Source organism: Meles meles, chromosome 11, assembly GCF_922984935.1.
Source record: "Meles meles chromosome 11, mMelMel3.1 paternal haplotype, whole genome shotgun sequence".
NCBI classification, from domain to species: Eukaryota; Metazoa; Chordata; class Mammalia; order Carnivora; family Mustelidae; genus Meles; species Meles meles.
In genome coordinates this window covers 94,872,216-94,887,491 of record NC_060076.1, presented here as the reverse complement: position 1 = coordinate 94,887,491, position 15,276 = coordinate 94,872,216, and the positions used below count along the sequence as shown (strand labels likewise).

The 15,276-nt window shown below is 58.2% G+C and overlaps 1 protein-coding gene across 10 annotated transcripts in view; it reads right to left on the bottom strand.

The window, feature by feature from the left end:
- The window catches only part of WNK2 (WNK lysine deficient protein kinase 2), a 118,323-nt gene that overhangs the window by 23,852 nt on the left and 79,195 nt on the right, over positions 1-15,276 (bottom strand). For 4 of the 10 annotated variants that reach the window (XM_046023143.1, XM_046023142.1, XM_046023136.1 and 1 more), the window contains 7 exons: positions 10,353-11,119; positions 10,010-10,079; positions 8,144-8,205; positions 7,361-8,052; positions 5,195-5,406; positions 4,164-4,352; positions 3,406-3,504 (listed from right to left, as the gene is read on the bottom strand). In XM_046023143.1, the coding sequence (XP_045879099.1) occupies positions 3,406-3,504; positions 4,164-4,352; positions 5,195-5,406; positions 7,361-8,052; positions 8,144-8,205; positions 10,010-10,079; positions 10,353-11,119 (2,091 nt within the window). The remainder of the gene's footprint in view (positions 1-3,405; positions 3,505-4,163; positions 4,353-5,194; positions 5,407-7,360; positions 8,053-8,143; positions 8,206-10,009; positions 10,080-10,352; positions 11,120-15,276) is intronic. The other 6 variants (XM_046023146.1, XM_046023144.1, XM_046023145.1 and 3 more) reach the window with 3 other exon arrangements.

Sequence of the window (15,276 nt, the reverse complement as noted above, 5' to 3'; positions counted from 1 at the left end):
GCCCTGCCAGGCACCACCACCATCCAGACCCTCGCCTGGCTGCCAGGGAGATACCCAACTTCACGGTTCTCTGCCGTGGACATGCTGCTGGAGAGGCGGGCCGGGCCTCGTGGTTTTGCCACACATGCTGCTGCCGCCAGCCTTCAGCTCCTGAGGAGGCTCCCAAGGAGCTCCAGGGGCCTCCTTGCAGGCCCCTCAAGGAGAGGCACGCCTCCAGCCGCTTGGTCGCACCACGTACAGCGGCATGAGACACCGGCTCCGGCACTGGAGACAGATAAGCTGTCGGCACCAAAATGCCACTGGTTTCTTTGTAACGAGCCACCAGGTCCTCACACCGCTGAGCAAAGTGCCAGCCCTTATCTGTGAAACATGAACTGGGATGCCTCCCTGCTCTGCTCTGCGGTGACCACCCCGAGGGCAGTCCAGCCTGGACAGGCCTTCGTCGGCGGTGGCCGCCTCCTTGGCTGCCCAAAGGCCCTCTCCCACACCCACTGCTGTGGGTCCCCACAGGAAGGGTCCAGGACACTGCAGGGCAAAGGTATGGCCTGGGCAGCCTCCTCGGAGGGTCCCAGGGACAGACTCGCTGCAGCACAGACGGCAGGCTGACGGGTGCATGAGAGAAACAGAAAGCACATCCAAAGCTGTGTGTATAGAGACGCTCGGACGCCCGGAGGGATCGTACCTGCACCTAGTCGGGTGCTGGAGCCAGAGGCGAGGGGAGGTCTGACAGCAGCTCCTGACCACCAGATGCTTCTGCAACTTGACCATACACCCTGGATCCCGAAACATAGTCCCCAAGTTTCCCCAAGCCTCCTGTCGACCACAAGGAGGGGACTTTGCCCAAGGCTTCACCCTGTCTGTGCTCTGAGGGGTCCAGCCCTCTCCCCAGCCGGCCCTCCCAACAGCAGACCTGTCCAGATGCCCACCCCAGGAAAGCATCCGGGTTTGGTTCTCTGCACGCTCTTCTTCCAGGCCTGGCCACCTTTCCCACGTGGGGTCCCGTCCTGGCTGCGTGCAGCTGCCTGGGCTCCACCCCGCTCGTCTCTGACCCGGCCTGACTGCTCTCATGGTCTGAGCACGTCACAGAACTGGAGGCCTCCTTTCTGTACTTTGTAACTGAACATAGACTTTGTTTTCCCAGAGCCTGGCCTCCTGTTCCGTGCAAGGCCGTGCACAGAACACCTCTGGGTTTCTCCTCGGCTGCAGGCCACACCAGCTGCACCCACGCCCCACGGCTACAGCTCTCCCCTCGCCGCTAGCCCGGAGCCCAGAGCAGGCCCACCTCGCAGTCTTCCCGCAGCCCTGCCCTGAATGCCCTTTTCTCTGCCACCTCTTGGCCCTCAGGGCTGTGACCGGGCTTTCAGGGGTGCCCATGCAGTCTCCTTGGGCCTGGGGGCTCCCCTGTCAGCAGGCAAGCAGTTGGCTCTGGCTCCCAGAGAAGCCCAGCAGGCTAGGCAGACACGGGGTGACAGGGCCTTGATGGGCGCGTTTTCACACACCCTCATGCCACACGTTTGCGGGTAAGTGGGCTCAGGGCCACAGTCTGCTGCATGCTCTCCCGACCAGCAACCTCAGAGCCTATGGGGGCCACGCTGTGGCCAAGACAGCCAGGTCATGCCTGGGAAGGACTATTACAGAAACAGTTATGTCACGGGGTGCACAGCACTGGAGAAGACGAGGCACGCCCGGCCAGCACACACCACCACCCGGAATCGGCCCTGCCTGGGCCAGCTCCCTGTCTGCTACAGAGCCCGGCCTTACGTGTTCCTCTTCTCTTGGCCAGAGACAGAAGTGAAACCTAAACCACCTGTCCCTGCTGTGCCTCTAATTTTTTTTTTCCTTAAATCTCAAAATAAGAGCAGTAGAACAAATGAAAACTCTCCAACAACGCAGAACCACGCAGGTACAAACATGGGGCGGGGACGACCTCAGAGGAGTGTGTGGTGCCTGACGCACGCACCTTTCCACTGCACGCACCCCAGGGAAAGCACCACCTGCTCTAACTACCCTGCTTCCTGAGCCTGACCAGTGGTGTTCCCAGCAGCGACGCAGCCACCCATCTGACCACGAGATGCCTGGAGACCCAGCTGCCCTGTACCTGTCGTCTCCAGGAGACAGCCACGCACACTCGGGCAAAAGAGGACCAGCAAGTAACCCAGGAAGCAGAACGCATTCAGACCTCGCCCCCATTTCTCCACCAGCTCAGCAGCTAACCAGCAGCTCAGTTGGGACACCTGCTGGGAGATGAGGACCGTGGGACAGTCCCTGGGAATCGCTGTGCTTCTGACCTCTGCTGCCTGGGGGAGGGTGACAAGGTAACTCAGATGGGGATGGATGCCCACTGTGGAAGTGGCCTCAGGTCCTGACAAATACAATGTATCTTTATTGTACCAGCAAAAAGCCACGTGCCCCAAAACAGCACTTCATCCAATTGAGAGCTTAATTCTGGTGTTAAAAAAAAAAAACAAAACCTTGAAAACCCCACAGTTTTGGATTCATTTTCCAATTGTTCTGAGGGAGAAAATAACTTTGGATGGCCCTGAGCATGTGCGCCCTTCCTGGACAGGAGTCCTGGGTGCCAGCAGGACATCCCAGGAATCTGAGGGCCACCAGGGCTGAGGTTCGGTTGAGCAGAGCTCGGAGCTGTGTGACTGACTTCGTGTCTGAGGTCTGTGAGGTGAGAGCGGTTCACCAAGTAAAGTGCTCCAGCCGGAGACCAGGAAGGGCCGGGGCCAGAGGGAGAGCCAGCGTGGAGGACACCGAGAGGTTCCCTAGGTGACCAGAGGGCGGGGAGGGGTGGGGTGTCCTAGCTGGAGCACCTTCTGTCCACCTTTCCACATGCAGGGAGCGGGCGCGGGGTAACGGTGCTGAGTGCTGTGGCCCTTGTACAGAAGTCACACCCTCCAGTGACCTTCTAGAACTGTCTCAGCTTGCTACATGCATATCTTCAGAATCCAGACACGTGTGAGACACACCATGCGTCTAGAGAAGGCAGGGGCTGTCTTTTTGTTGTTGCTGGAACTGGGGACAGCGGACGTGTGTATGCACAATTGCAACAGAAATAAAACTACGTCCAACGTAGAAAATACGCAATTAAACAAACAGGTGAGAAAAGCGCCAAGCGCTCTGGGGGCCTGGGGGCCTGGGGGCGGGGGCGGGTGCCCGAGGCGGGGTGGGCAAGCTGCTGCACATGCGTCCGGCGCCAGGCAAGAGCCGAGAGCATGCGCGGGCGCGTTCTGGGGCCAGGAGGGGGCGTGTGTGCGGGGCTGTGCGTGGGGCGTGGGTGGGGGGCTGCGGGGGGCGGGGGAGGCACCCTACGAAATGTATGGAAGGTGATGAAGACAGGGAGGGGCGGGGAGAAACCAAGGGCCAGGAGGTGGTAAAATACAAAGAACAAATACAGACAGATGGACACAGACACGGGTCCACTGAGGAATCGAGCGCGAGGTTTGCTACTAGACTTATAGGTCAGTCTCTCAGACGTTGGGTGGTAAACCGTCCAGCCTGCAAATGAATATAGAGGGAAGAAAACAAAGAGACAGGCATCAAGTACAGTCTCTGGGATCGCTGCTACACACCACCAGCCACATCAGCCTCGTCACTTAGCATCCACGGCTGCACCTAGCCCAGCCCGGAGGACCACAGCCGCCGACCACGTAATGGAAAGGAGGCGCCGCTGGAGCACGAGAGAAGCGGACCCTGGGAGGGCGTGCGGGGCGGGCGCCGGCAGCGGTCACCACGGCTTCTCTGGACAGAGATGGTGGGGACGGAGCACCTCCTCGCGCGGCTGCCGCGCCCACCGCAGAGGTGACGAGCGTTTCCTCCTCAAGGCAACCCCCCCTCCCACTTAGCTGCCCCTCCGGACAGAAGGCCCTGTATTTAGCGGGGACCTGGGGACCGGCGCGGAGCACGCGGCCGACACCTCGTCTGACCCGGCGGTCCCGGCGCCTCCCCCGGGGCGGCTCTAGCGCCGCGCGCCTCCCTCTGAGCCTCACACTGCCGGCCACGGGGACGGCTGGGCCACCCACTCCCTTTACTCAAGGGCTGCAGCTACCGGTTTGGCTCGGACGCGCGGGCAGCCTGTACTGCCGCTCTCGCCCCCTCACTCCGCGGGGGCCCGGCGCAGCTAGCACATGCTCGGAGCCGGGCAAGCTGGGAATCACCTGGGCCGTGCGCTCCGCCGCCGTCAGTGGCTAAGCCGGAGCAGATGTCTGCAGACAGGGAGGCCCGCACGGAGCAAGGCTGCTGGGTCTGAACTGCCTTCCCGCACGGGTCTGACGCTGCCGCGGGCCCTGCCCCACCTTGGGCAGGGTCCTTAGCAGGAGGGGCTCTGCTGCAGTCTGACAAGTGACCTGGGGGAGGGGGAAGAAGGAGCGACAGGCACAGTGAGGCGCTGCGGGTCCAACCGGCCAGCGCGGAGTGCATCTGTCCTCCCTGCTCATTGCTGGGTGACCTTGGGGAAGCGGAGTCCCCTGCAGGCAAAGGGCATGTGGGCCCGGTGGCCCGAGTGCAGGTGCCAGGAAATTCGAGACCTGCTAATGCCATTCCAGGTGTACGGTGTGCCAGTGTGTAAGGAGCACGCCACACCTAGAGAGGCACACATGGGCACAGGAGGCCTGTGACAGACCTGCTCACTCTAACTAGTTTGCAGTTCGCTTCAGGAATCCTTCTGGAATTCCGGAATTCATGCAATCTGCGGAATTTGCAGTCCCAGACACGTACCCTGCAGGAGCTCTGTGACAGCAGAGGGTGGGCTCACGGAGAGCTCACGGCGGGCTCCCCCCACCCCCCAAGCACCCTGGTGCACTGCGGGATTCCAGCTCACTTGGTCTCCGGCCCAGAGTGTGGGGGTCGCTGCACCCCACAGCCCCCCCTCCCTGAAAAGCAGCTGCTCTACTTCCCACTTTCAGCAGGTGACAGGTGCCTGGAAAATAGCCAGAGGAAGCAGCTGCAGACCCAGGCACACCCTGCAGGGAGGCTGGCAGGTGAGAGAGACCTGAGCCGGGCTGCCGCCCCCAGAGCTCCAAGCAGGCCTGCCTACTCCCAGGGGCCGCCTCACCTGCACGCCTGCCAAGGCTTCCCTGCTCCCATGAAAGGGGAGCCAAGCAGTGCTCTCCCAGGGCTGGGTGCCCGCCTCCCACCTGCCCAGCTCCGATCCTGGCCCCGGCCCGCTGGCGGCCAGGAGGGCACAGACCTGTGCTGGAGGCCACGACCTTGAGCTGCTGCACCAGCGGGTTGAGCAGCTTCCCCGCCTTCAGCTTGCTCTTGCTCTTCCTTCTGCGGCCGGCCGGGGGGGCCGTGTGGAACAGGCCCAGGTTGGGGGGCAGTGGCTTGCCCAGGCGGCGGTACAGGGCCTCAATCTCCTGCTTCTGCTGGCTCTGCAGCTCCGAGATCTCCTTCAGGTGCCTGCAGGAGAGGAGGGCGGGCAGTGGGCATCCTGGTCGCTTCCACCGCTGAGGCTGTCCTCCTGGAGCCCTCGGCAGGCAGGAAGGGCGAGAGGGACGGGGGGCGCAGCCGCCGGGCCCACTCGGCAGCGGCAGGTGCATCGAAGACTCTCAGCCTTCATTGGAACCAAGAGGGCCCCACTGGGGGGTCTCCTGCACGCACACACCGAGCAACGCTGAAGGGCATGAGAAAGAGCCTCAATGCTGCCACTTTCAGCAGTCGGGGAGTGGGGTACGAACAAGCTCACCTGTCTGTGCTCACGACACACCCTACACCAAACCCCGGGGAAGAGAAAAACTGCCAGAACAGGGAGACTGCCTCAGTCCTTCCAGCAAAGAAGTGTCACTTCCTCTGAGTGAGGGAATCCTGGGGGGGCATGGCAGACCAGGGGGTGCCCACGTGAGCAGTCATCAGCCAGGGACCCGGGGTTCCTGGTGCTACCTGCCCAGGGGGCTCCCGGGATACACGGGTGCGAAGCGGCCATGAAGACCCAGGTGCAATTACTGACTGTGGGTGAGCGAAGTTTCTAGAAGCCAGAGAAGGACCTTCCTTTGGGGACCCGCTGGCCCATCTCTCAGCCACTGTGCTCGAGTGCCTGCCTGAAAGCCCTGGGTGATGCCAGCCCCTCAGACGTGACTGCCCTGGCCAGGAGGCTCAGCCCCTCAGCCACACCCACAGCCCATCTTCTCGGGGCATGGTTGGGACGGGTTCCTCATGGCTGGACCACAAGGCAAATTCTGGTTTCACCTCTTTTATCTCCAATGCCTACAAGACTTTAGGAAAATTATTCCAAGCAGCAAACTGCCTGTTGCATCAGATCAGCTTCCGATGGGTGATATTGTGAAGCAAAATTGCCAACAGGGAAGAAGAGGAAAGATTATCTGGACCATGTGACTCAGAAGGACCTAGGGGAGACCCCTACTCTGAGGCACCTGGACCGGGGCTGCGGCAGGCATCTCCAAGTGCAGGCCTCCTCGGCTCTAAGAACCACGAGTGCCCCCCACCCTGTGGCCCGGCACCAGTGTCCCCCATGGTGCCCACTGGGCCTGAGCAAGCAAGGCCCCTTCTATCAGGTGCCATCAACTCCCTGTCCCCCTCCTAAACGGCTTCCCTTTTCCACTGGGATCCATGGCCCCTCTACCAGGCAAGAGCCTAGACTTCTCACTTAATATCTCCCTTCCTCAGACCCCCAAACCCTCCCTTTGATGCAACTCTGGGACTCACCCTGCCCCCACCTCCAGGCTCTGCCCCCTCAGAACCCACAGCAGCTTCCCCCAGACCCTCCTCCAGCCCTTCCACAGCTCCCCTCTGGGCTCCCCCTTGTTCCTATGGACCACAGGCTCCCAGAGCGACCACCACCCCACAGTGAGAGCATACAGATGAGCCCCGCAAGGACATCCATCCTCGGACCGAGCGCCTCCCTGACTGCCTCCGAGTCCAGTGGCTGCCCCGGGCCAGTGCTCAGCTGTGGGCTGCACAGGGCACCAGGAGGGGCTCCAAGTACCTGGTCCTGACATAGTGGCTGGGGCAAGTGGGAGGGAGGGCAGGGCACTGGGGCTGGTGTGGGTGGGGAGAGGGGAGGTGAAGTGGGGGTGGGGGGGTGAGGCTGGGTGGGGAGGGGAGGGCAGGGCTGGGGCAGGTGGGACTGGGCATGGGCGGTGGGGGGCAAAAGGAAAAATGGCACTTCTGTGCAGTGTCTCCAACACAGCGGGGCAAGCCACACTTGCTAGGAGAAAGTGCCAGCCCAGTGAGGGTCGCCACAGGAGACCAGGGACCAGATCAGCCTGCTGCAGGGCTGCTGCCTCTGCCCTGTCCCCAGCACGGGCAGGCCCAGGTGGACACGGTGGGACCCCCGGCTTCAGCTGTGGACAGTTCTTCCCTGAGCCGCCCCCAGTGCCTTCCTCTCAGGACCTACTTCTCCCGAAGACTCTGCAGCTCCTTTCTGATGTCCGCATCCTCGATCTCCGAGTCGTTGTCGCTGCTGATGTAGGACGACTGGGAGTGGAAGGAGGTCACGCTGATGGTGGGCACCTTCACACCCACCCTGCTGGGCGTCTCCGGACCTGGGGAGCCAGCCCGCGAGGACCTGTGCAGGAAGGCGGTGGCCTTCTTCACCAAGTCGCTGGCCACACCACCACCACTGCTGGGCAGGGAGGCGTGCTTCTGCATGGGGGGCCTCCTGTGCGGACACTCGTCCCCAGAGTCGCTGGACACGGGCTCGCCCGCGCCGACCTCGATGGATGAGGCCGTCTGCGCCCGCCGCACAGCCAGCTTCACATCGGGGCTGTGGGGGGCCTCCTCCAGGTAAACGTCTGGGGGCGCCGAGTACCGCAGGCTGTGGGGGGAGCCCAGGGTCCACTCGTCTTGCGTGCTGACCACCGAGAACCGGCCCACGGTTTTGGCTGGTGAGCTGCCATCCTGCTGTCCCAGACGCTTCTGGGGGGACTCTGAGGCCAGAGCGCCCTGCATCTGGGGGTGGCTGGCCTGGCTGTGTTCCGTCAGTGTCCCCAGGCAGCTTGTGGTGGGCTGAGCTGAGGATTCCCCGGGGACCCCACTGCTGCGGTCTGTGGGCTCCAGATGTGCAGGGAAGGCAGAAGCAGGGACATCCTTGAGAATGCATGGAAAGGGCAAGTTCTCAGCACAGAGCAGCAGGGTGGAAACCCCACCGACCAGCGGGCGCCTCAGAAACACTCCTTACCTGGGGGGCACCTGGTGCTGTGGGCAAGCCTGAGGCTGTCACTTGGCTCAAAGAAGATTCTGCTGTAGGAATGTCAAAGTCATTACTCAGGCTGGTCTGGAGGGCAAGGGCAGGAGCAGGCACCCTCAAGCTGAACCAGATCAGTGAGAGGGAGGGGGCCTGCAGTGTGCGTGCTCGGCAACTGGGAGAACTCAGAACATTCCAGGATGTCCTACCAGTGTTTCTTCTTAGGAGACCCCCAGTAACTCGGGGAAAGGAGGGTTCAGCCTAGCACCACTCGGGTCCCCGGAGGCACCTGCTCAAGAACCTCGGGTACAGCCACACCTTCTATACCCCTGCTGACCACCACCTGTCCCACCGGTCCCTTCTAACCCCTGAGAGCGTGGGCCTGTGTCACAGGTGATCTCTACATCTCCGATGATGAAAGGTCTCAGGAGGCCCTGCGTGAAAAGCGCCAGTGTCTGGGGAAGGACCGAGTCCTCTGAGGCTGTCTCCCCATCTACGGGGTAGACATGGCGTGGGATTTCTGACCACCTTTCCCGGGGCTGCTGAGCGCCGGGCAGAAGGAGCCGCTGTGCTGGGGGGGCTGGCCTGTGCAGAGACCCGCACGCAGTAAAGGAAAGCCTCAGGCAGGCAGGGTCTGTGTGCCAGTCCGTAGCCAGACTGACATGCTCGTAGCAGGGGTGGGGGGACAGCCTCTGGCAAGGTTTGGGGGGCTGTCCCTGCACAGACCTGGGGAAACCCAGACCCAAGTGTCACACACCACTCACCCACGGACAGTGCCTGACGCCCGTTCTCACATCCCTGCAGCGGGAACCATCCAGCCTGTCTTTGCACAGCTGCAGGCACGGGGTTCACGGTCAACTACACTCCCTCTCTTTCTGGACAGCTCTGACCTCCAGAAATGTTTACCTTTTCCAAACTACAATCTGTTTCCTTAGAGTTGCCCCGTAAGCCGGGCGCTCTGGAGGAGAGGGTTTGGGACTGGCTACACTGACGACCTCGACGCTGCGGGAGGGCCTCAGAGTGAGTTTCTTGTGCAAGGAAGTCAGAAGACGGAGCAGGCACTCCTCAGACCTTCCAGCACATTCCTGCTTTACCACCGGACTCTCACTTTCCCAGGGAAATGGCACATGCTACAGCTTCTGACCCCACCGCCGGCTGTCCCCCTCTCTCTACAGCGTGACACCCAAGAATGCCATGTCCAGAGGTCCGACCAGCTCCAGCAGCCACTCCCCTCACTCTGCGAACTGGGGCGTCGCCTGCCACGGACGCCCATCCAGAGGCCTCTTACAAGGTCAGCTGGATCCCTGTCTTCCTGATCTCTGGAGGAATTCCAGGCCAAGAAGAAAGCCCACAGCTTGGAAGATCAGACCAGCGCCCTTGGGCTGAGACACGGGTGTTCCCACAGAGAGGCACCCCAGGACTCTCAGAGGAAGACCGGATCCAGAAACTCGATGGCCCCAGCCTGGCCATTTCCATGAACCTGCTGGAAGCCCCTGGCCCCAGCCTGCGCTCTGCCAAAATGACCTTCAATACCCTGTAACCTTCTCAAGGAGCACGGCGCTAGGGCATGCGTGCCAGAGCGCTTCGAGAGCACAGGGGCCGGCAGCTGCGCGCACCCTGATGCCCAGCCATCTGGGCTTTTACCCGTTTCCACGGAGAACGTTCTCACCTTGGGATGTGAGCATGTCACGGTTCGTGAGAACACAGTGGGCTCTAACTAACACCTCACGGCAGCCGCTGCTATGTCTGAGCCCCACCCAAGGCGCTATGGGGGTGAGGGATAGAGATGCGGCATGGTCCGGAGCAAGGAAGGCACCTCATGGGCACTGGGGTTCTGACATGGGACCGGGGGCTCATTACCTGTCATAGGCGAGGACCCAGTCTGCTCTGGCGCAGCCGCCAGCTCAGGAGCCGGTTCTGACTTGCCCGGCTGCAGGAAGAAACAGGAGGAGTCACAAGTCTCGCCTGCTGACCTCCGTAGCTAACCGGCGGATCGCGACCATGAGAGCTAGACCCCTCCTCGGGCCACCCCACGCAGAGCCCATCTAAGCCAGGTCCCCAACCTGTGCACACATCCCAGTTCCCCCAAATGGGCCACTCTGGCAACACAGCCGGAGTCGGCCTCAGAGAACAGGACAGTCGGGGCCGCACGAGGCAGCTGCGTGCCTTGGGAGCTCGCCACCCTGGTGGGACCAGGACTCACCACAGGCTGGGGCTCCAGGGTCAAGTCTCGGTCCCCTGGCTCCACGGGGGTCCCAGCCGAGGCTGAGGAGGTGGGCATGTGCTCCTGGTAGAGCAGGGTTCGAAGCTTCTCGTCCAGGCTCTTGATGGTGCTGTCCACAAAGCCCACCCTAGGGGGCGGCCCCTCCCCATCTGACTCCAAGGCCGAGGGTGGCTGGGGGGGCACAGTGGGCCCCAGTGGGGGGCTAGGGAGCTGGGGGGTGGCCAAGCTGATGGCCCCCACCACAGGGGGAAGTGGGGGTAAGGGCTGGCCCAGGGCAGGCTGAGGGGTCCCACTGGGGGCGCTGGGTGCCGGGGCCAGAGCCCGTAAGGGCTCACCCTGGGCAGCGGCCTCCTTGGCTGAGGCGGGCTCTCCCAAAGCTGTGGGGTAACGGGGGGCCTCCAGAGGTGGGGCACAAGGCCCTCCGCCCGCACCCAGAGGCTGTGCAGCAAGCTGGGTGTCCTGAGTCTCTGCCAGTGGCTGGGGGGTCTCACGTTCACTGGCCATCCCCTGAGAGGTCCCTGGGCCCCTCGCCTGCACGGCAGGTCCCACTACTGGCTCTGGCTTGGGGCTGGCAGCTGGTGCAGCCGCATCCTGGGGCAGAGCAGTCACAGGAGGGGAGGATGGCACCAAAGGGGCTGGGGCGCTACCAGGGGTGTCCCTGGGGCCTGCTTGGCTCAGAGGCTGCGGACTGGCTGGGAAGCCGGATTTTTCCTTTAAGGACAGCTGGTCTTTACAGGGTGCTGGATCTAGAAGAAATAGGAGAAATGCCTCTGTACCTGCCTCCCATGGTCCTGAGACAGGCCTTCTATGAGCTGCAGGCCCCGCACACCGGTCTTCCCTCCTTGTCCAGTGCACCAACTTCACGCATGGGCTGGCCCCTGCCGGAGGTGACTTCTGAGGTCCTGCAGCAGCCTGGCTTCTCTCTCCAGGCCTCCACCCCAACACTGTCCCCTCAGCGCCACGGGCGTGCCCACCCCCTTCCCTTGCCCTGCAGCACTCAGCCGTCAGGCATAACCCGCCTCTCCAAGACCCGGCCTGCTAGGGGAGCTACATGAATCACGGCTGTGATCCCTTCCACGGGCCCACCCCACAGCGTCACCAATTGAACTTAAAAAAGGAAGAAATCTATGCGGTGAGGCCCACACTCTCCCCCTCCCCAGAGCATGAACTTCCCATGATCAGGCTTTGATGAGGTCAGAAGCAGCCACACCAGCACCCTGCTAGGGGCCGGAAGGGATCCTCCGGGAGGAGCCCTGGGAACCAGGCGATAGAACGTGGCTCATGGGCCTCCCGCCCTGGGAACACCTGGAGGATGCCGCTGTCCTGTTTCCTGGACCAACTCGTCCTTTGAGCCTACTTCACTTGACACTGCATGTAACAAAAACGAAAAGCTTACAAAGATCAAGTGGAAGGGAGAGCGCCACCAGGATCCCATACCCCCGACTCCCGTTGCTCCTCCCGGTGCAGGTCACAAAACTCCACATCTGGTTCTCTTTACGGCACCGCCCTGTAAGCACGTGCTCTAAACACCAGAGCTCAGTTCCGCCTGTTTGAACGCCCCGGCAACCGGCTCCTGTTCATTCCTTCCCGTCTGGCTTCTCTCTCCCGCCCTTGTAACCAGGGAATGTGGCCCGAGGTGTCGCTGCAGAGTTTCACTCCGCAACGCTCGACTCTCGAGCTGCGGAGGTGCGGATATGCACCGCTTGCTGCCGGTCTGGGACACGACTGACACACGCGTGTGAGCGTGCCTAGGCACCTCTGCTGGGCATCCAGCCCAGACGGGGCTGCTCTGTGAGAGGGGCTGCAGTGCGCAGGTCAGGGTGCCCCCACCTTCCCCACGCCCTCCTAGGGAGTGGATCACACCTAGTGTGAAGCTGTTTACTGTGGTGGGAACACTCCGTGCGAGGTCAACCCTCCTGGCAAAACTTTGTGTCAGTTCAGTCCTGGTGTCCGCAGCTCAACAACACGCAGGCTCCTCAGTCCTGCACAAGTGAAACTTCATCCCTTGAACGCCCGCACCCTCCTGCTCTGCTCCCAAGTTCCAGAACTCTCAGGGACCCTGGTCAGCGTCGCGGAACTGTGCAGTGTCCATCTTTTGGTGACTGACTGATCTCACTTGACATAACATCCCCAAGGCTCATCCATGTTGTTCCCAAATGGCAGAATTTTCTTTTTCAGGGATAAATACGATGTCCTTGTAAGCAGCTGCCATGTTTCATTCATCCATCCACGGAACACTGAGGCTGTTTCCATATCTGGGCCATTGTGAATAGTGCTGCGGGGAACGTGGCGGTGCAGGTGTCCCAAAGTCACGGACCTCCCGTCCTGTGGCCATGCAGCTGGCAGAATGACTGCATCATATGGGAGCTCTTTTAACTTTCTGAGGAACCTCCATTCCATTCTCCAGAGTGGCCGCACCAATCTGCATTCCCGCCAACAGCACAGGAGGGTTCCCCTTTCTCCGCATCCTCGCCAATATTTATCTTTGTGTTTGTTACATTAGCCCTTCCGACAGGCACACGGTGGTATCTCTGCCTTTCATTCGCATGTCCCCTGGGAACAAATTAAACTGAGCACGTCTTGGGCTGATCTGGACACGTGCTCTCACACCACACCTGTCCACGTCCCCTGCCTGTTTTTCTGTAGAGCTGTCCTTTCCCTTTTGATTGGCCGGATAAGTGTGCTGGATAAGAAAATACTATAAATATCTTCTCTCATGCTGCAATTTTGCCTGTTTGCCCAATTAGTAGTCTTTTAGTGAACAGTACTTACTAATCTTAATGAAATCAAATTTAAGCAACTTTTAGCCCATCTCTCCTTCAGCGCTTTTCATGAAGATGTTCTCCTGTGTTACTTTTACATTGAGATTCGCGATCCACTAGTAACGAGTTTTACAGTGAGAGGTTAGAAGCAAGGATTATTCTCCCAGTGTGGAGAGCCCATTGTCCCAACTCTTTGTTTTGTTTTTAAAGATTTTTATTAGAGAGAGAGAGAGAGCGCATGAGTGATGGTGGGGGGCAGAGGAGAGACTAGCAGACTCCCACTGAGTGCACAGCCCACCTTGGGGCTGGATCCCGGGACCCTGAGCTCACAAACTTATCCAACTGAGCCACCCAGGTGCCCCCAACTCCCTCTTCGTTTCAAAGTCCATCCTGTCCTCACAGCTCTGCAGTCAGACAGCTCTTGTCAGTCAAGACGTGGGCACGGCTCTAGGTGCTTTTACTCTGTAGCTCAGTGTCCTCCTGCTCCAGTGCCACAGTGATAATTAGTCCTGACACTCGACAGAACCACTTCCTTCCTCTAAGAGAGTCTCTTGCCTTTTCCTGGCCTTTGCGTTTCCACAGATACGATATAATCAGTTTGTCAATGCCCATAAAATACTGTTACAATTTTAGCTAGGACCACACGGAATCTATAAGTCCATTTGAGGAAAAGTAATGTGCTTACAATATTGAGTCTTCCAATCCATGAACATGGTATGTATCTTCTCATTCATTTCTTTTTAAGTTTCACTATTTAAAGGTTTGGAGTATAAAGGACTTATTTTTTGTTAGATCCATCTCTATTTGATGTTTGGTATTATTATGTTAGTACAAATGGAATTTTTCTAAATTTTCTAATTACTGCTGGTATAGAAAAATAACTTATTTTGTTACCTCACTAAACTCCCTGAATTTTAATAATTTCTCAGTTTTAATTTCCACATATGTGCCGTATAGTCACTTTGCCAACAAATAATGATAATTTATTTCTTCCTTTCAAATCTTGACAGCTTTTTAAAAATAATCATTTAAGGGCCATTAAACAGAGGTAAAAAATATATATTATTACCACAAATATTACTACACATTAATTTCTACCTCAAAATGGGAAACGTTTTAGCAAACATACTCTTCAGAAAGAATTATAATTTGGCCCCAAACAATAATGTTATAGCACGGGCTTCTTCATGAAAGATCATTATCTTACTCTGTTCAAATGTTTAATAAAAAGTAATAATGTTAAACATCACCTTTTATGAAACACCAATATGGAATTACATTGAAAAATCAGAATAATCATTCAGCTCTGAGCATCTATTATGGGAGCCTACCTTAAATTGGTACCAACTCAAGCCAAAATTTACTTCAGAAAACCTTTCTGTGAGGTGAATGAATGTTCTTCAGATGAAAAATAAAGCTACTGTATTACCATAACACCTCCAAAAATATTTACAAAAGTGGACAGCGAACTGGCTCTTAAACTTGACTGCAGATTGAACTCACTTGGAGGGGCAAAGACGATGGATGACACTGGCTCCCATCTGCGGAAATTCAGATTTTACCATACGGGGCACACTTCTTCAGTCCTGCTGCTTTTCCCTATTTCTTTTTCCCTTTCTCCTCTTCCTCACCCTCTCTCCGTGCTTCTTCTTTCCTTCCTGATGTACAGATATCCCTTCAAAACAGTGACTTCATTTCTTCAGCTCTTGTACATGGCAGTTCTCATTTTAATTTTTTGAGTAACCTCCACATGGTTTTCTATAATGGCTTTACCAGTGTGTATTCCCACCAGCAGTATATGAGGTCTCCCTTCCCCCCACGTCCTTGCCAACAATTGTCATCTATTGTCTTTTTGAAAATAGCCATCCTGACAGGAGTGAGGCAATATCTCATTGTGGTTTTGATTTGCAGTTCCCTGATGATTAGTGTTGTTAAGCACCTTTTCGTGTATCTGTTGGCCATTTGTATGACTTCCTTGGAAATATATCTATTCAGATTCTTTACCTATTTTAAACTGGATTATTTGAAGCATCTTTTGTTTTTGCTTTTGAGTTGCATGAGTTCCTTACATATTTTAGATATTAGCCCCTTACCAGATACATGGTTTGCAGATCCTTTCTCATTCTGTAGGATGCCTTCTC